This window comes from Galeopterus variegatus, unplaced genomic scaffold, assembly GCF_000696425.1.
Source record: "Galeopterus variegatus unplaced genomic scaffold, G_variegatus-3.0.2 Scaffold231, whole genome shotgun sequence".
In the NCBI taxonomy this organism is placed as follows: domain Eukaryota; kingdom Metazoa; phylum Chordata; class Mammalia; order Dermoptera; family Cynocephalidae; genus Galeopterus; species Galeopterus variegatus.
The window spans coordinates 556,596-577,781 of record NW_007726342.1 but is presented as its reverse complement, the minus strand read 5'-3'; the positions used below and the strand labels follow the sequence as shown (position 1 = coordinate 577,781).

At 39.5% G+C, this 21,186-nt stretch overlaps 1 protein-coding gene across 1 annotated transcript in view; it reads right to left on the bottom strand.

The window, feature by feature from the left end:
• The window catches only part of MTHFD1 (methylenetetrahydrofolate dehydrogenase (NADP+ dependent) 1, methenyltetrahydrofolate cyclohydrolase, formyltetrahydrofolate synthetase), a 58,957-nt gene that overhangs the window by 20,196 nt on the left and 17,575 nt on the right, over positions 1 to 21,186 (bottom strand). The window contains exons 3-16 of the mRNA XM_008566249.1: positions 18,074 to 18,133; positions 17,545 to 17,598; positions 16,491 to 16,627; positions 16,241 to 16,341; positions 14,031 to 14,167; positions 12,969 to 13,080; positions 8,500 to 8,627; positions 7,910 to 8,007; positions 7,562 to 7,735; positions 6,660 to 6,796; positions 5,047 to 5,093; positions 4,113 to 4,220; positions 3,888 to 3,962; positions 679 to 781 (exon numbers count right to left, since the gene is read on the bottom strand). Of these exons, the coding sequence (XP_008564471.1) occupies positions 679 to 781; positions 3,888 to 3,962; positions 4,113 to 4,220; positions 5,047 to 5,093; positions 6,660 to 6,796; positions 7,562 to 7,735; positions 7,910 to 8,007; positions 8,500 to 8,627; positions 12,969 to 13,080; positions 14,031 to 14,167; positions 16,241 to 16,341; positions 16,491 to 16,627; positions 17,545 to 17,598; positions 18,074 to 18,133 (1,471 nt within the window). The remainder of the gene's footprint in view (positions 1 to 678; positions 782 to 3,887; positions 3,963 to 4,112; positions 4,221 to 5,046; positions 5,094 to 6,659; positions 6,797 to 7,561; positions 7,736 to 7,909; positions 8,008 to 8,499; positions 8,628 to 12,968; positions 13,081 to 14,030; positions 14,168 to 16,240; positions 16,342 to 16,490; positions 16,628 to 17,544; positions 17,599 to 18,073; positions 18,134 to 21,186) is intronic.

Below are 21,186 nucleotides of genomic sequence, written 5' to 3'. Positions count from 1 at the left end.
TAAATTGGCCTTTAGTTGCACTCTGCACAACTGAATGAAACTTCCTTCTCAGCAGTGATACAGGCTAGATGGATGCACTGTTAGTACAAAATAAAATTCTAAGCCACACTAGCTCTCCATAGAGAAAAGCATGGCAGTGAAGCCAGACAACTTGCTCACTAAACTGCTAAGTATTTAAACCTTGAAGAGTAACCTAATTTGTTAGAAGAGAATTTAATAAAATGAGGTAAAAAATGATTAGGCAAGCTAGAGAGCTACAAGAAAAATCAAGTCACTTATGCCAGACAAGAGTTCTGAGAATAAAAGGCACACACGATTCAAGAAGTGATTAAACTAATTTCTCACTTCATGACACCAAAACTTTTTTCATAAAATGAAACTTGCAAAATGTTACTTTTGGTTTAAGAACTTCCTTGAAAACACCCTCATTTGAATCAACACTGTATAGACAGCAAAATGATCAACAAATCCAACAAAGGGAGATTTGATTACAGCTAATAAGGAGAGATACTGATAGGGGAGGTAAGAAAAACAAATAATGTCACCATCTTGGTCATGCCTTAACCATGAAAATACCAACACCCAAGTTTCTGGACCTCATATTTTAACAGCTCTTCTGGAGGGCATGGGGTGTACAGTATACCCAAAACAAATGGAGCCTGTATACTGCTGTGGTACCTCTTTGCCAAGTTATGGTTTCTGGATCAATGTCCAATCTTGCAAATCTGTTTATCTCTTCATCTGTTAGTGTGGTAGGGTCAGTCTTTTCAATTCCTAGTCTCTAAAGAGGTAGGAAAATTAGAACATAAAATAAAACAAAACAAACTGAAGCATAATAAATTTAAAAAAAATTTTTTTAGCCCTTGTCTCATGATAGGGTCCCCTCTAGCAAATGCAAACCATCTTAAATTCAGAAAGGAAAACTATAATCCCTTGGCTAAACCTGGATGTTATTTCCTACTCACACATGTACAAAGGTATTATTAATGTGTTTGTCACTATAACTGAGCATCAGAGGAATTTTCCCAAACCTTGCCCTAAATAAGCACAGTGACCAAGAAGTGTTGCAAGACACATATGCACTTTTTAAATTCATCAAACCCAAATATATTGAAAGAAAAAGCAATGTGCAAAGCTTTTTCAATCAGACAATCAAGAAGCCCAATTCAAATGAAATTTTAGGAAGGACAGAAATAAATACAAATCAGTAAAGATCAATGTAAATCACTTTTATATGCTTTTTATGTGGTGCTATACTTTTGCTGACTTCTTACCGTTCCAAAAGACACAAAAAGGGTTTCTATTTTCCTCCTCACAGAATTTGGAAATTTTATTTATTTATAATGTATGCCTAAGTAATATCCTGAAATGGAAAATGTTTATAAAATATGTTCCCCTTTTCCTCTAACTCATGGTAGTTCTGAGTGGGTCCCAGCAAGCCCTATTCTTCCCATAGTTCCTTTTTTTATTTTTATTTTTAATTTTTAATTTTTTTGGTAGCTGGACAGTATGGGGATCTGAACTTGTGACCTCGGTGTTATCAGCACCATGTTCTAACCAAGTGAGCTAACTCCAGACCCACAGTTCCTTTCTTGTGCTATGAGGACCTGTTTTGAAACTGTGGATACGTTTCAAAGTTGGCCGCTGGCTGCCCTATCCAATAGCCCCCCAAGCCTAGAACATGATGTTGTTTACAGGAGCCAGCAAAACCCTTGATCACTATGCTAAAAATCTGCTGCTGACAACCCACTCTTGAGTGAGCGCCATGGGGCATCAGTGATAACACCGCAACAGAGGATGCCTGGGGACACAAGAAAAGGAGACCTAGGTTCCAGTTCTAACGCTGCAAATGGTAATGTAGCCTCGGGCAGGCCTCTTGGTTTAAAATTCTAGAGCTTTTTAAAGGATCATACAGCCTAGCCCCTCCCCACAACTGACAGAAAGTTCCATTAGCAAAGGTAAGATTAGAAGTCTCCTGCTCTTTTCATGGAAAATTGCTGCCTCGCAGAACACAACTCTGTCGTTAAGTAATAGTCAATTATCTGAGTAATAGTCAATTTATCTGATGCTAGGATGAGGGGGGAGAAGGTTGAGAAAACAAAATAAGGTAAGGACACAAAAATCAACTACAATGTATATTGAGAAGTTAAAATAAAACAAACAAACAAACAAAAAAACAAAAATAAGGTAGGGAATATTAAATTGCTTAAAAGTTAGCTGTTCTCAAAAAAAAAGTTGTTCTCAAAATAATGCATATACATATAGTGACAGAATTGTAAAGGAAGTTGAGCAAAATGTAAACAATTAATGCATCTGTATAAAGGGAAGCTCCAAGTCCTATTCTTGCAGCATGAAAATATAAAAATTAAAAATTAAAAATAAAGTAGAACCATTATTGATAATAAGCAGCACACGCCATTCACTGAATGCTTACATGCACCATGCTGTCTAAAGAACATATGTACAACATTTCTTTCCATACTTCTTCAGTAAAGTAATACATGAATATATTTTTGAATTTTATTTTTAAAAGTCTCTTGTGCTATTCCTTCACAGTCACACCCTCCCTCAACCCACAGCCTTTGGTACCCACTGATGTGTTCTCCATCACTATAGTTTTGTCCTATCGAGAATGTCATATAAATGGAAGCATACAGTATACAGCCTTTTGAGACAGGCTTCTTTCACTCAGCATAATGCCTTCGAGAGTCATCTAAGTTGTTGTATGTATCAACAGCTCACTTCTTTTTAACCCTGGATGTACCAAAGTTTGTTTATACATTGCATCCATTGAACAACATTTAGATTGCCACTTTTGGGAGATTATTAATAGAGCTGCTAAAAACATTCACATGTTGGTTTTTTTGGAGAATACAGTTTTTAATTTTTTTTAGGTAAATACCCAGGAGTGGGATTTCTGGGTCATGTGGTATATAATGTATGCTTAATGACTATAGATTTGTTATAGAAATTCAAATAAAATATAGAGGTAACTATTCTTTTAACTGTTTGACACAGTCCTTAATCTATGCAGAGCAAGTAATACTATCCCCATTTTACAGACAAGTAAACTGAGACACAAGTCATATAAAAAATTTGCTTAAGGTCCCAATGATTCAAATTCCAAAAGCTGCTATGCTGCCATGATGGCATATTGACTGTCATCCATGTTATAAAGAAAGTGTCAGTTTTCTTCTTAGCTGAGAGTAGGTTGTCAGTGCTCTATTTAATCCAGGACTAACCACTTATAATTTACAAATAAATGAAAAATAACCACTTACAATTTACAGATAAATGAGAAATAACCTCTACCACCAATCCTTGCAATGGATATCATCACCTTAAGACTATGAATGTTAGGCAATCATGTTTTAGCTGATGTCTAAGATGCCGGGGGGCGACGGGAGGAACGCCTAAAATGGCTGTGGAGAGTTTCACGTCCCTAGAACAGCACGTTTTCCGAGAATCACAAAAAACCCCTCCCCCTTCTTCCTCACCACCACATCCCCTTCCCGCACACGCGAATTTCTCCACCTATAGAAAAATCCCAACTCAGCTTAAACCCCACTCGCTTCCCTCCCCTTCCTTCTTAGCCAATAGGAACAGTCCAGCTCAGCCTGACTGGATATAAAAGGCCCAGCCCGGCTCTCCCTGCTGCTGCTCCCACTTCTGAGAGGGCAGCCTGCTTGTTCATTTTGCCTGCCTAGTACACGTTGGTTGAGTCCATGTCTCCTGGTGTGTTTCTTTTACACTCGGGCCGGGCTTTCTTCCTTTCAACAACTATTGATGTAACTTGATCCAAAATAGGCTACTCTAAGGAGAATTTTACCTCCCTGTCAATTACCAAATTTCACACAATATCAAAAATAAAGAAGGAAAAAGCTTACCCGTAATCTTCGGATTTGGATATCAGAGAACTTTCTCACTCCATTCACTGATGGTACCAAACGATTAAAGAGAGCCTTAAAGAACAGGAGGAAAAGGGTTTTTAAATGAGAGGAACCCCACTGCCTTACTACCTACACCATCAGCACCCAGGGGACCAACACTAATTCGGGTGCTTTAGCCCTTTCAAAAGTGTTCATGGGGTTCATGAGGCCTCAGCATACTACCTTGTCTGTCTGGGTAAGTTCATGGAATATCCGGGCATCGATGGCAGCAGCAACGAGGTTATTAGCTGCAGTGATGGCGTGGATGTCACCAGTGAGGTGGAGATTAAACTACAAAAGAACAGAAGTCACATCGGTTTTCAAGGTGCTCTGGATCTTTCCAACAGTCATTCTATTGTCACCAAATCAATTCCTATGTTAAAGCCAATGGAATACTGATGGCATCACAGCTATCACATACCCAATACAGGGAGCTCCTGAAAACATAAATGACTATTCATTCTCAGAAGAAACTCCTCTAAAACAAAGAATTTGCAGTTTTCCCTAAACAACATGTCCAGAGAACACAACCCCACACCACTGGAATCAACAGCAACACTGGATTACGGAGGTCATGCTCACATCTTTTATTTTTATTTTTATTATTATTATTTTTAAAGACTGGTAAGGGGATCTTAACCCTTGACTTGGTGTTGTTAGCACCATGCTCTCCCAGTGAGCTAACCGGCCAGCCCTATATGGGATCTGAACCCACGGCCTTGGTGTTATCAGCACTGCACTCTCCTGAGTGAGCCACGGGCCAGCCCACACTCACGTCTTTTAAACGGTGAGGAAGAAGGAGCACCAGAGCAGCGCTAACTCTATGTCTAAACACTGTCCCCATTTCTGCATTTAGTACTCTGGGTTCACTGTGCGTTGGTGCTTCCCACTATCACACTTCATCAGATAACTTGCTTAAAATGATTATTCCCACCGAAAAGCCAGGCTTCAGAACCAAGTTATGTCACAAGTCTACTAATTATGATGTTTTTCCTTACATGTTGCTTCTGCTGAGAAACAAGTCATTTGCCCACAAACAGCTCTACGAAAATGGTTAATCTCTGGGGAAAAAGCTGTAATAAAGGGTCCAAGTCAGCCAAATCCTGGAATACTTTACCTCTTCCATAGGGATAACCTGGGAGTAGCCACCTCCTGCAGCGCCACCTAGAGGATAGGTTGGGGGGGTCTTATGTTAAGCATGCTTCTCCATGACTTGGAAATCAAATATGTAAAAGCAAATCGATTTCTTTACTAAGCATATTATTTATTTACTTTTTAAAAATAATTTGGCCAAAGTTAATCAAGTGTTTTCTAATTTTCTTTTAGCACGGCAAAACACTTGATTTTGTTCATGCTGAATAGTCTCTCAATTGAAATCTGAGTCTAAATGACAAAACCATGAACACATATGTACCTACTCATTATCTTTAGGAAAAGGTTCCCTGTGATTCCTAACATTTGTTAAAACACCCAGCTGACAGTTACATAAAGGCAAACCTATTCAATTTCCTACTCTCATAAAGCTACTCTGGTTTTTAAAAAGGAATATTTAAGATACATACACCTAACACAAACAAAGACTACAATTCCTCCAAAGTAGAAGACATATACTAGAAAACAGCCTAATCACTAGATTTTTGCTGGCCCATTTGGATTATTAACCAAAGGCCAGTCAAAAATGTCTAGATTACCACATTATTAATGGAATAAATGTCAGTTTGAGGTATAGATTTTGTTTTTGTGAGGCAGAGACCACACAATGAAGCAATCTGCAATAAGAGGAAAAGAAGAATAATAGGTATAATAGATTCAATAAGCAGAACAAGGGAAAAGGCTCCTTCTGAAGTTGAAAGGGGGTTGTTAAGACAAGCTCAAAGTAGAACTAAGTCAGCATGTTTATAAAACAGACAGAAGGGCAAAGGTGTACCCCAGGTCAACATTTGCAGTAATTGCTAGAACAAGCAGAATGTGATACCCTGTCACCAAGCAAATGAGAAAGCTAACTCTAAGAACCCATTATAATTAATAAAAATAACTTTAATTAAAAGAGTCTATTTGCAGTACTACAGCAATCAAAATCTGAAGGTAAAGTATGACTACTGATGTCATGTTTTCATCCAGCCAGAAGAAGAAACACTGTGTTGATGGTAGTGATTTAGCACTTGAAATAGACTGGGGGTTCAGGGGCACTCTAGCACTTAATAATGATGCCGTTGACCAAGTTACCTCTGAAGTCCTGGTTGCTGCTATTGTAAAATGTTGATAATGCTATCTCAAATTGGAGGATAAAATAAAATAATATGCATGAATTGCTTGGCACAATATGTGGCACAAAGCATATACTCAATAAGGGTAGGCTTTTCATTCCCCACAGGGTAAAACACCTGTAGGGTTTGCCTTTCTCTTTCGAATGTCAGCATGGTAATCAGTAGCTATGATTACCTTTATTGTTACTGTGACAGTTAACTATTAGGGTCAAATAAAAGCACCTCCAGCTACACATTACCCATCCCAGAGAATCCCTGTGGAGTGTCAGAGAACGACAGCAGGAGCTAGGGTAACCAACAAAAGCCTTCTCCAAAAGCACTACTCTAGTGGGGTGTGAGGAGGACATTCATGGTGTCCACATGAGTTGAAGACCCCATCAGTGTTTGTGGGTGAAGTGGGCCTGGGAGGAATGAAGGAGAGGCAAGTGCCCTCTGGCCACCCAGGGTCCAGCCCCACTCGTACCTTTTATTCCAAAGGTGGGGCCCTGGGAAGGCTGTCGCACACATGCAAAAACGTTTTGATAAAGATGGGCACCGAGGGCTTGCACCAGTCCGATGGTGGTTGTGCTTTTCCCTTCTCCCAGGGGCGTTGGAGTTATTCTTCAAGACGAAAGCAAAAGAAGAGAAGGTTTACTTATAGAATTAAGTTGATCTATATCACTAAATCAGACCTAGCAGACCCTAGAGAATGACTTTTCATCTAAATAATAAAAAAGACAAAAGCCCGGAAAGAGATCTTTTCCAAGAGTCTTAGTTGTAATTTCCAAAAAACTTTAAATTAAAAAAAAAAAAAGATTGCTGTACTTTTGCTCTCCTCACTGTAAAGAGGAAATATACTTTACTTTATAGAGAGAGACACTGCTATAATTTTGATTTCTCAATTTAAAGTCTCAAAAACTAGCTTTTATATATAACTTAGCTCAGCAATAAAAATGAATGCTTAGTAGATCTATTGAATTAATTAATTTTGGGTTAAAAAAAGGTGATTCCATCTGAAACAAAAACTAGCTTTTATATATAACTTAGCTCAGCAATAAAAATGAATGCTTAGTAGATCTATCGAATTAATTAATTTGGGGTTAAAAAAAGGTGATTCCATCTGAAGACCAGGTTATAAGACTGAACTCTTCCACCTACTGGATGGATAACCTTGACCAATCTTCTCATCTCTGAAGGATTACAATCTACTCTTATCTACCTTACAGGGTTGCTGTTAAGGATCAAATGAGATCAAATACGTGTGACAATGCTAAAACCAAATTAAAAGCACCTCCAGAAATATGTGTTAAGTGCAAATGCAACTCCTGGTAATAATAATCAGGATTAAAATTAAGATTTGATTGGCAAAATGAATAAAAATCATACCCGGTCACCACCACATATTTCCCATCGGGCTGGTGCTTCAGGCGCTCTAGCGCTGACAGCAGAACTTTGGCTTTTGTTTGACCATACATTTCTACCTCTCCGGAGAGCAGACCAATTTCTCGAGCCAGGTTCCCAATGGGCTTCGGTTTGCAAGATCGTGATATATCAATGTCACTTTAAAAACATAGCAAATAGGTATCAATCTTTATTCACTGAATTTAATTAATCCCACACTAATTGATGACCCCTCACACCCCCACCACTGATGGTGCTTTCAGAAGGAGCTCACATGTACCCACAGTATCCAACAATTCACAAAGTTTTGAATCAGTAAAATTTTGAGTTTACCTTGGAACAGGAGTCTTGAGGTTAAGCTTGTTATACTGAATCGCCCACTTTCCTGGATTAAATTTCTCCAGGAAATGCTTTGCACTCTCTACTGTGCTCTAAACAAAATGACATAAGTGGATCTTAAAAGAGGTGATTATTTTAACCCCCACCTCAGTTCCAAGCCCCAGGTCACTCCAGTTCAATCACAAAATGAACTGGTTCCTGCTCCACATATTAACGTGCCTCAATTCTAAGCAAGACTCTACAAGCACCTACAAGGCTTTGGGGCTGCTTGCCTCTCCCCATATCAGCTGGGGTGTGTTATAAAGGGCAAGCAAGCCAAAAGAGACCTAGCTAAGTCAGTGTATTTTCACTTTTCTTTTTTGGAAGTTATTATATTCCAAAGGAAATTAGAATTGTGCCGTCCCTGCTCTCCTCTACTAATGCGACTGGTACCATTTCTCTGTTCTTCCATTCCCTTTTTGTCCTCAACAGATTCACATCTTTACTTAACTTCTGAGTGGGTTTTATGACATTTCTACTTGAGAATAAAAGCAGGATTCTATCAGCTTTTCAGAAATATTACAGGAAGTTTTATTCACAAGTACCTGCATTAGCATTGCGACTGTCATGGGCCCGATGCCACCAGGAACAGGAGTGATAAAGCCTGCCCTCTCTTTGGCCTCATCATATGCCACATCACCCACGACTTTTCTCCCATTTGGTTTTGTATCATCTGGTCAAAGGGAAAAAAATCAAAGGAAAGTCTGAGAATTGCAATCCTGGTGTTTATTTTTAAGTTAAGCGATCAATTATGACAGTTTGTTCCAAAAACTAAGTAGAATTTTAGGGTGTGTTAATCCCATCAGGCTCAAGTGTCTACTTTACTTAAAAGCTATGAGATGACAAGTGTTTGCTATCTCCTATGGAGAAAATTATTTTACCTGAAAAATTTACAAGATGCTTAAGTGGTTTTTCAGCATCTGGAGAATCCTTTTGTAGTCTCTCAGGAGGCAAATAAAATACCAACCATTTTTAATTCTTAAAACCATCTACCCAGTATATAATGAGCACCTTTTAAAATGGTAATTTGCCAAGGCCTACAAAAGAATTTTTTTGGGTGCACAAAGCTCCAACTATGTCACAGCTGCAAGATACCGTTTCTACAGCAACTGTCAGCATTTTGTAAGCTACATGTGTGAGCTGGAGGAACAATTCAGCATCCAGTTCCAAAGACAAGCACCTACTTAAATGTATGCTAAAGGCAGAGAGTATAATTACGCCTCCCTTAAAAGGATACAAGAACACTACAAATCTTACCAGCAAAGAATAGCTATTCAAGAGAACAAAACCCAACGACGCATCATTGCTCACGCACACAAAGAACATCCTACACTTGGCTTCAGTGCACATCTGTGAGGGGCTGGGGACAAGCCTAGACCTTGAAGCAACCCAACTTCAGAGGCAGGATCGGGTAGAGTCTTAGCCATATCACCACTTCTCTCTCATTGGAGCTCCACAACTGAGAGAGGAAGCTTCAGGAAGTAGGCAGAAAGCCAGAATTAAGAGACCCAGGCTCTAGGGTCAGCTCTTCTACTAACTGTTAGTTCTTAGCTGCTATGGGCTCCATGTTCCTCTGAAGTCCAAAGATGCAAAGAAGGATTAACACTACATATCTCACAAGTTCGCTCAGAGCCAAATGAGAAAATGTGCAATTCTTAAAACTGAAAAAGCATTCTTCAAACATAAGGGTTTCTCTTCCCACCCTAGATATTCATGATGCATATTTTCCATACATACTAGAAGGAGCTGGTGGACACAAGTCCTCGGGATAGTTTCAGGTTTTTACAAGATTATGAAGCAGCAAACTATGGCACATTTCCTCTTACATACTATAAAGTCATTTCAAAATGCCAAGCAAATATAGTAGTTCCCCCTTATCCGTGGTTTCTTTTTCCGCAATCTCAGTTATGCACTGTCAAACACGGTCCAAAAATAGGTGAGTACAGTACAATAAGACATTTTAGGAGACAGAGAGGGGCCACATTCATATAACTTTTATTATAGTATATTGTTATAATTGCTCTACTTTATTATTAGTTATTGTTGTTAATCTCTTACTGTGCCTAACTTATAAATTGCACTTTATCACAGGTATGTATGCACAGGAAGAAACAGTATATACAGGGTACAGTACTATCTGAGGTTTCAGCATTCCACTGGGGATCTTGGAATGTATCCCCCACAGATTAGGGGGGACTACTGTGTGGTTATGGTTTTGCCCTCTGTACAGGTTTCAACAGTCTAACACCAGTTAGCTTAAAAACCCCATGCATCTTTTTCTATTTGTTAATGTTCTTCCATAGATAGGAAACATATATCAATTACTGTACAACTAAATGCTGCACTGGATGAGCTCAGTTTTGCTCCTAACTGAACACTATCAGGGTTTATTTAAGTCCCTGCTGATGTATGTACAGTGTTCCATAGAGAGTATGATGTGGTCAGTGGAAAAAATGACCATTTCTCTACTTAAGTACATGGCTTCAGTAACTGACAAACATTTTGTTTATCTACCCTTAGCCCTAGAATTTCTCTTTCATTGGGAAATTACATGTACAAAATTCAGCTTAACATCTAGCTGAGCCTTAACACCTTGACACTTAATTTGGGTCCCCTAATAACAGAGGCCAGTACAGAAGCCACTACACTGGATAGGCAGAGACTGGATTGGGGTAGGGTGTGGAATCCATTCCTTCTTTCTATAACCCTTCCAAATAAAACACTATTAATCTAGCCCTTCTCTAATTATCTTTAGTAAACCAAGCAGGAAAAATACTTTTATGTGTTTCTCTGGTCAATACCTTCTGTTCTGCACTTGAATCTTAAGAAATATTCCTTCTTTAAAAAAACATATAAACTTTAATACATTCTTAATTTGGCAAATGACTTATAATGTTATCCCTCAGTGGACCATGCAAATGATTTAAATGGTCAAAATATGAACCAAGAAGTTCAAGTTACTTCTAAAATGAATACTTGCAAAGAATAGTCTTTAGTTCCTGCAGCCCACTCACTGGTGTGTAACACAGTGATTCTGCCATCCTTAGGGAACAGTAACATCCAGCCTTATTGATATTTATTTGTCTATATGCCCAGGATCAATAAAAACATTGTTGGCCAGGAGGGAAGATATTACTTTGATTTTATTGATATTTTACCACTATGTGAGGAACCAACATGAACAGGATGGCAAGTTTTGTGTTTAAGTCAACATTTCATATCTATCTCCAAGACCCAGGTTTTTCTTCTTCATCTCTCTCATCTAATCCAAAAAATGCCAAAGTAGAAATATCACAAAGAAGATACAAAGTTTAAACAGAATGAGCCTGAAGGTCATACTGCAAGTATTCAACGTGAGGAACTGTAGGAAAGCAATTTCTTTATCGCCCATTAGATAATTACACTACAAGAAAACGAGTGATCAATCATGAGCTACTGTCTTAAAAGCATCTGTAGGGAGAGTAGGAGGGAGGTTAAAAACAGTGAAAACTTGACAGTGACTAATGTTTCTGGCAGCTCAGTGTCTACATTTCATTTAACTCAAGATGGAAAGGAGAAAAAAGATTATTATTGCTATAATTCCCTTCAACAATTCAACAGCTGTGAGTGCTAGTAATCACAAGGCAGAAAGCTGGCCCTGGCACCACAGAGACCACTGCCCATGAGGAATTGACTCTCTAGCGAGGACAGCACAGGACGCCAAACATGAGACACATATGATACGAGAAATACCAAGTTCTATGGGGGAGGAGAGAAGAGATCATCCCTGCTTGATGGGAAATCAGACAAGGTTTGGAAGGAGGAATGAACATTACAGACAGACAGAAGGTGGGAAGGAAGTGGTTGAAAGTAAAGTTCACAGTGGGGTCTCATTCACTCGTGAGCCCAAGGCCTGGAATGGTGCTTGATGCATAGAAGTAGTTGCTCAATTAAAGACTGTTCCTTTCTTAAATTTACGAGGTATGCATAGAAGTATTTGCTGTACGATTCTTTGAAATTTTATGTTTGAAAAGAACAGCCTGCTCTACTAAGGATGCAGGCATGGAAGCTGCAAAGGACAAACATAGCATGTGCAGGGGAGGGAAAGTGGTCCAGTTCATGACAGCTTAAGACAGGTCTGCACAAGGTGCAAATGAGATAAAAGGATGTAGGGGTCGCGAAAACAGTGTGAGGCTAAGGAGTATGGCAAGTACTGTGGAAGGAAGAGTTCACAGGTCCATGCCGGAAGGTGAACAAGGCAAGGCAAGAGTATGCGGAGAGATCTGAGTGTGAATCAGCTGATGGGAGGGACACCAGTAAGAAATGTATAGCAGTCCATTCAGCTGGTGACACTGAGACAGAGAAGAGAGGAAATGTTCTTAATATTTAAAAACTGATCCAATATAGAGAATGAATGGGAGGGAAGCTGAAAGGTTTCAGACCTGAGGGAGGAAGAATGGTGGCATCATTAACCAAAAAAGGGGAGGGAGGAGTAGCTTGGGGATGAGGATGCCCAGTAGAGTTTTGGACTCGATTCAAAGGCCGAATTCATCCTCCCTGCCTAGAAAAAAGCCCGGGTCAAGCACCTTCCTTGTAAAGCCTCCTAGAGAACTCCTGGAAGAATGGGTCCCTCTTCTGGACTCCCACAACACTTTGCAATGATTACACTATATTTTAAATCCATCCATTACCTTTGTTAAAATAAAGCGTGATCTCTACATGAAGATAAACTGGTATCTCCCTCCCACCTTCTCTCCCACTCTCTCCCTGGCAAAGTCATCTAGTCATCTTGGGAGCTGTACAGCACAGTGACTAAAATCACAGGCTCTGACACCAGGCAGGTCTGCCTGAGAGTGGCAACTGTCACATTCACTAACTGTGTGCACCCTCGAGCAAGTCAATCTCTCTAAGCCTTAGCACTTCGAGCATAAAATGAGACAAACGGTTCTCTCTCCAGCTTCATTTGATAACCTAGACATAATCTTCTAACTGGCCCTCTACCAAAAACCACTTTCCTCCTCCGGCCATCACTTACCTGGGACATAATTGATTCCACAGTCAATGACTATGGCCCCAGGTTTGATCCACTCCCCTTTCACCAATTCAGGCTGACCAACTGCAACCACCACGATGTCACCTTTATTTACCTAGGGAAAGGGGACTCAGACTTCAGAAATTAAATGAAACACACACCAAAAGATCTAGAAGTGGAAAGGATGCCCCTGAGCTTTGTATTAAATTCTTAATTGTCATCAGCTACTTCCTAGGACATTGGGTTAGGGCTCAAATACAAGCCATATGCTGTTTCTGAAGCCCTTCACATGCTGTGCTTATCCCTACATGTGCCAGAAAGATACCCTTTCACTAGGCCAAACCTGCAGGGCAGAGGGAGCACAGGCTTGGAGCCACAGCCCAGGACAATGTCCATGGATGACAGAATGCCCGAAGACTGCTCCCTGTCCTACAGAAGTGGGTTCTACCACCTTCTGCAGAACACTGCTATGGGAGGATTAAGAGAAGGTGCTGCGCCTCTCTCCTACTCTCTCTCTGCAAAGTGCAGTCTCTTAACTTAAGAGACTTAAGAGACTCTTTAAGAACTGCACTGTCAACAGGGATGTGTACATGTGAGCATTCTCGGGCTCAGGAATAATCTGATGCAGGGGTCAAGAACAAGCTGCCATAGATGTAATGGGACCACTGCCCACAACCTCCTCTGGAGCACTCCACCTCTGAGGCCACCACTGTGATGCATATGGGACTTGGCTGCCAGGGGCCAATCTGAGTGCCTATACTGCTAATTCCTATCTACCACTAGGCAGACAGGGGGAGAAAGTATATGGTTAAAATAAACTCTGTATAAACTTGGGCAACATTTTAATTTGAATTTGTTTCTTCATCTTGTAAAATGAGACAAGAATCATACAATTGTTATAGGGATTATATGAGATAATGAAGGTAAAGTACATGGCAATGCCTGGCACTTAAATGTTAGTTACTCTCAATATGGGAAGAGAACAGCCCCCACCCCCTCCCACACACACACAAGAACACACACACGCACAGAGAACACTTTCTCCTCTAATCAGAACTCCCCTACCTCCTTGTCCAGATTGGCAGTCTTGGAGTGGCAGGTGGTCACTGTGGCATTGTTCCACAGAAGCAAGTCATGCATTGGGGCACCGACTATTTTACTGCGCCCAACCACCACAGCATGCCTTCCAGCGATCTGCACCCCTGAAAAAAAGCCAACAGGCATCAGAGTTGGAAGAAAAAAGCTGTCTTCCTTCGCACACCACCTATATGGAAAAATTCAGAACAAGTGTACAAAAACAGACTCAGCATCAAACAGAAACCTTCCTAAAAACATTCCTTCTTTGGCAATAATATTCTCAACTCTAGGGTTTTAGCTATAAATTGGGATTTGTACATGTGTCCTTCTTGCTGTGCATTTTTGAGAGCAACTTAAGCCAAGATCCATTCATTGAGTCATAGGGGAGTGGGAAGAAAACCTACACTCAAAGAAAAAAGAAAGCCTGAGGTACAGCTAAACAGCCTTATAGAAGAAGACCTCAGATTAAATTACATGGGAAACACAGTTAAATAGGGTGTATGTAACAGGGTAGAGAAAAGTAAAGGAAATTAGATTAGTATCAGTAATTCTTTCCAACTTTGGTAATTTTATTTATATAGTTCCTTCATCCAAATTTCTCTTTTTGCTTAGGGCCTGAGCCGTAAGGTTATTTGCAGGGAAGGGATAAAGGGGAAATTTAACTGTAGTAGGATGCTTTCTTTTTGCTTATCCAGTACCCCTTCTTCCAGCAATATACCAATGTCCTTTTAGGACTGACTCATACTTTACTCAATAGAGATGGCTTGGGTGGGCACCCAATAGAGGATGAGGGACCATATTTCATCTGCTGGCTGTGATGAGATCCAGTCCTATGACTGTTAGGCATAAGGACGGAACATGGTCGGAGCTGCTTGGGACCACCAAATGGAGCCTGAGAATGAACTTCCCACACAAAAAAAGCAGAGGTAAGGTCCTGAGGACTCCACCTAAGCCCCTCTACCTGGTCAAAGCAGTGGACCCTTGCTTAAGGCAGTCTGAGTTTAAATTATGCTTCTTGCATAAAATAAATCTTCTTAGAAAAAGGTAAGTTCTTATATAATGTTAACATCATGAACATCTAGTAGTAAAGATCTCAAAGCTTGAAGTGTTTAAAAGGTAACTTACTGTCCTTTTGAGGATTCAGCAGAAGACCTGAAGCTGCATTAAGGCAAATGGCAGCTTCACAATCAATAAGAGGAAGTGAGAAGCCTACAGCTACTGTAGTTCATGGGATTTTCTTTTTTCTTAATCAAGTTGTAATACATTATTTGCTACATATGCTGAAGAATATATATTTAGTTTAGGATTGAACTATAATAGCTGTCCCAAGGCTTACGATTTGACATTTTCTTGCCAACCACAGAAAATTTTCATGTATGCTGGTCAAAATTTTCCACTTGAAACTTTTTATCTTTTTTTTTTTTTTTTTTTTTTTTGGTGGCTGGACATGATCTACTTCTTTTTAACAGGATGCACCTCCTTGTAAAAAATAACCTCTGCTAAAGTTATTCATAATGAAACTAAAATACCAAGGTGCTAACTAAATGACGGGACAATACAACCAACTGTTCAAGAGATGCACTTCCAGCCATCTGTCTAGTCCTAGAACTACTACTTTTTTTTTTTTTTTTTGGTGGCTGGACATGATCTACTTCTTTTTAACAGGACGCACCTCCTTGTAAAAAATAACCTCTGCTAAAGTTATTCATAATGAAACTAAAATATCAAGGTGCTAACTAAATGACGGGACAATACAACCAACTGTTCAAGAGATGCATTTCCAGCCATCTGTCTAGTCCTAGAACTACTACGGAGATTCAGTGCCCATTTCAGGGATGGGTTTTTTTTTACTTTGTACCCTTGTAGAATATCTGAATTCTTATTACCATATAGGTTATTTTTTCAGTTATTTGAACTTAAATGACCCTGAGTTCAAATCTGGGTTCTGCTGTATCTTGGACAAGTTACTCAATCTCTCTGAGCCTATTTTCTTAGCTGTTGAACAGTAATAGAACCTAGTGCATAGGGCTGTTGAGAAAATTAAGTGAGAATTTAGGTAATGCTGCTAGTAGACAGGCTCTTCTGCCAATCAAATCAATTTATTTATGGCCCACAGTGTACCTCCTCCAGACTTCCACGCATCAAGACCAGGCTCCAAGAAGTGGAGCTTTCTTGTTGTTTGGTTGGTTTGTTTTTACCTGTCTTTTTGATGAGTTCCAAACATCCTCTAGGCGTACAAGGAATGAAACAGTCATTTAGGTCACCTCTAGCAAGTTTTCCAGCATTGATACTAGTCAATCTAAAACAACAAAAGTGATGAAAATACAAGGGAAATAAGGTAATTAGGTGTCTTTGCTCTTTAAAAGCAAATATGCTGTCTTCCCAAAATAGAAATATATTATAAAATGGAATTATGGAATGTGAAATAGGAAGCCAAGCCACACTCACCCATCCACATCTTTTTCAGGTGCAAGAGCATTGACCACTGTTTCTGTGTTCATGGGATTCTCTGAATCTAAAGGTAGCTGTACTATGAACCCATGTACTGTGGAGTCCTCATTCAAAGACATGATGTGCTTTAACACCTAAAAGTAATACCACGTGTAATTTGTATATCACATGGAAATCAAAAGAGGGAGAAACACTTTCACAGGCAAAAAAATCCCGTTGTCCCATTTTCCCCCAAGAGTTTAATTATAGTTCTCTCAGAATGTACCTCCGCCTTGAATCCTGAGAGCAACTGTACTTTAACACGGAATGTATCCGCCCCGGTGTCTGGTAAGCAATCCATCAAATAAAAGAGCTGAGAACTTTAAAACTTATTACTGCAATAGTAATATCCATGTTACAAGCATCCAAATCAAGATCCAGAGCAGCAACATCTAATAATCTTTTCTGCGATGACAGAAACGTTCTATAATTTGTACCTTGCAATACAATGGCAGTTATTGAATACTTGATGTGGCTAATACAACTGAGGAATTTTTAATTTTATTTCATTTTAATTAAATTTAAGTAGTCTCATGGGGCTAGTGGCTACCATATGGAACAGTACAGATACAGAATTTTTCCATGACCTCAGAAAGTTCCTTTTTCCTCCTGCCCCTTTACAGTTTAATCCCCTATCTATAAACAACCACGGTTGTAACTTGAATCACCACTGATCTGTTCTGCCCATTCTTGAACATCATATAAATGGTATATTTGGTTTTTAAAATGCAGATAGTCACAGGCTAAGTAACCATTTTAATGAACACCACAGATGACTCATAAGCGAAGGGTGCTGCAATCGCACTTTGATTACCAAACGTCCCTACCCTAGGACTGCACCATTTACTCTGACTATTTTCAAAGATTTTCTGGAAGTAGGGACTGGAAAGAAAAAATTACCTGGAGGTCTTGCATATGCTAAATGTGTCAGTCCCCAAAGTTCCGCTAAATCAAAAACCACAGAGGAACGCACTTCAGCTGCCCTCTGAACAATCCATTCATAACCGCTCACCTCATGTTCTGTGGCTGTTCTTGGTAACTTAATGTGAGTGGCTTTGATCCCAATCTGCAAACATATACATTAAAAACAGGTAAATGGCAAGAGAACTTGAGATAAGGGCCCATTTCTTTTACAGATATGACTAAAACAAACCAGAAGGTATTAGTCACCATTGCAGCCTTGTATATTCTGAAGAATCAGTCCCTCATCTCAACCCTCATCTCAGCCCTGAAAAATTAGTACCTCATCTCGACCCATTCATCATTCACTTGTTAATTGTCAACATTGCACTTTAGCAATTTCATGTCCATTATTCCTGCTCTTTGGGAAGGAAATCATTGATGAGAAAACAAATATTCAAGGTCAAACCAGAGGCCACAGCTCTAAGTTACCCACTTCTGACTTGCAAAACAGATAAACTTAATGTTTGCTGTGGGTGATAAAAGTTTTTATAGGGAGAGGCACAAAGGGCAAGGGGTAACTGACAGGACCCGGGATAGAGGTGGGGGGAGGGGGAGGGCACCGCTGTTCTAGGCTTTACCTCTTCAGCAGCCTTCAGCTTCATATTTATGTAAAGGTTGGAATCATCTCTGTCGCCAACCTAGAATAATAAATACATGCAAATCAGACAATTAGGGAAGGGCAGAGTGAACAGAAAAGCTTCTGCAATTTCAATTTTATTAAAAGGAATGTTTAATCATGTGACTCTTATTGCAGAGAATTTCTCCAGGAGAATAAGTGCAAATCAGACAATTAGGGAAGGGCAGAGTGAACAGAAAAGCTTCTGCAATTTCAATTTTAATAAAAGGAATGTTTAATCATGTGACTCTTATTGCAGAGAATTTCTCCAGGAGAATAAGAAGGTTGTAGTGCTCTAGATGTGAACAGAGGTGGTGTTACAGCCTCTCCCCCAAACAAGGGCTGCTTGATTTCCACTGAAAAAGCCAAAAGAAAAGCAAAAGCAGGGGACATCTGCATCTGTATTAGAAACTAAGTAAGGGTGCTACAGGCCTACCAGAAACATGTGAAATTTCTGCTGACATGCCAGAACAGGGCACATAGGGCTGACAAGTTGTCAACTGGCAAGAAAAACACCTGAGAGGCAGGAGCAGCTGAGGGCACATTCTGCACTCTCTCCCCCACACCCAGGGGCAATGGAAAGCTCTTGTGCCCAGCCACACAGAGAAGGGAAACCTGGCGGGGGGAGGGGACCTCATTCTAGCTTACACAGAACAGATACCCAAGCAAGGGAAAGGCAGCCTGTGGCCCTCAAGACAGAGAGGGAGGTGTGGCCCACAAGGCAAATCTTTGGAACCAGCACGCTGTGTCTCACTGTGTCCCCTGCGTTTCTTTAATCACAAACATATTTATCATTTTTTATTAGAACGATTCATCTGTAAAATATTATTTTACAAATATTTTCCAATGCTCCAGTGGTTGACATCTTTCCTTTTCAAGGCTGAAATACATCACTATAAGTTTGGTTTCTCCCAAAATTGCAGAGGGCATTGCAGAGGGAAATGTGGTAGGTCCCTCAATATAAAAGATAACTGAAGCACGGCTCCTTTTAACTGAACCAAGGCAGAGACAGAAGCTGGCCTTTGTAATACAGCATTTCCAGACCTTGCTATATTGTTGCTATTACTGGACGCTACCCTCAGATCTCAGGGGCACAGCCTGAATCTTAGCTATGGTTGTCTCTTACACAGATACTTTTCAGTATTGCAGTGCTAATTTGAATTTCAAGAGAACCAAATGAGTCCTCTGAGGGGAATTTGACTTTTTTACAGGTTATTTGTACCTAAGTGCATTAATTGCTTCCTGTAGGGGCTTCCATGTTTCCTCTTTGGTCATTTTCTGTATATATGTTCTTTGCCCCTAACACCCATCCTTCACTGAGTGGGTTACCAGATTTGATATACTCTGGGATTTTTAGATCAAAGTAGGAAAAGAAGTAGTTCTGAATACAAAAGTATTATTTTTTATATTTTCATTCATATTTATACCTAAATTAGTTATTTAGACTTAACTCTGAGATTAAATAGTTTTATCACTCATTGCCACTCCTTTTTAAACTACGATTTCTCTGTTCTGGAGTTTATCTTCATTCATATCTCCGGTCACTTTTCCAGGAAAGGAATGCAGGCATTTTCTAAACCTATGCGTATCTGTAAATATTTTTCTGCTGTCCCTTGTACTTGAGGGACCTTGGCTGATTTGGAATGACAACAAAGATGTCATTCCTTCAGAGATGCTATCTTCGGCAACTAATGTTACAAAGAGAAGTCAAAGTCTTTTGTTGTTGTTGCTCCTTTACACGTAACTGTATTATGTCTGTATATTCTGAATGAATTTTCCTAAAACTACAGAACTACCACCAGTTGCAAAAAGAAAACTTAATAGTTATAGATATGTCAAAGTTTTATTGTAATCCTAATGCAGAGGAAAAGACCTCTAGGGAGCCAATTCAAAGATCCATTCTCAGTATGGACATTTTATAGAGGAAAATGGTTACATAATCATTGATAGACTAGATGCAAAAAGAATATTTAGTTAAACAATAGATGTTTGACTGGTGGTCAAGTGGATGGGTGGAAGACTGGTTTCCCAGAACCAATCTTAATTCCATTGCAGTTTATCAAGAAAATACTTAAGTACTTTATCAGGAATGCTATTTTCTTCCTTGAAGGCGGTAGTGCATTACATCATCCAAAAAAGGTCCTATTCCAGAACAGGTTAGGGACAATTTTTTTAAAAAATCAGGAGCCAAGCTGTTTCTGTAAAGGGCCAGACAGTATATATTTTAGGATTTGCTGGCCACATACCCTGGCACAGTTGCTACCATCTGTCTTACAACCAGGGCAGCATTTGGACATGGACCACGGTTTACCAATCCCTATTTTATACCACAAAGTATATTGGATATTGGTCTAGTCATTAATTTTTCTTTCTGTTTCAGGAACCTTTCACAGATATTCAGGACAGTCAGTTTATTAATTTTATTGTTTCTGACCATGTGTTTTGTGAGGACTGAATGAGTTAGTATACATAAAGCACTCTGAATAGATCCTGTTAGGAAGCGAGTGTTAGCTATTATATTATCAATAATTAAAGTATTTTATGTGCTAAGAGATATAGCCTCATTTGTATCTCTTATAATGAAACGTCAAGTCTAAATTTCCTACAAATATTCAGTTATTTGGGAAGTTACTCATTCATTTTTTAAAAATTCCAATTATTTTGGTACAAGGATTGAACGCTGGATCCTTGTGTTATCAGCACATGCTCTAACCAACTGAGCTAACCAGCCAGCCCCCCAAAACTCCAACTTTTAAGTATACACTTGGGCCAGATCATGAATGTCCTTGGATGTATTGGACATCTATTTTAAATACAGGGAAAAAAAGAACATGTCCTAATATTGCTAAGAAAAGGTTTACAGAAACAGATTTCTTGCCTATGACATTTACTCTTAACTCTTAGTGATTTGCAAAAAAAGGAAAACCTATCACAGCAGAGAACACCAAGCATAGATCAACAGGCCTTCTGTGCTTTTCTTCTCCGCTAATGCCACCCTTGTGGTGTGGGGAGACGATATTTAAGCACGATTCACTCTGAAATTCTTGATGAACAAGGGACAGACAGTTAGCAAGG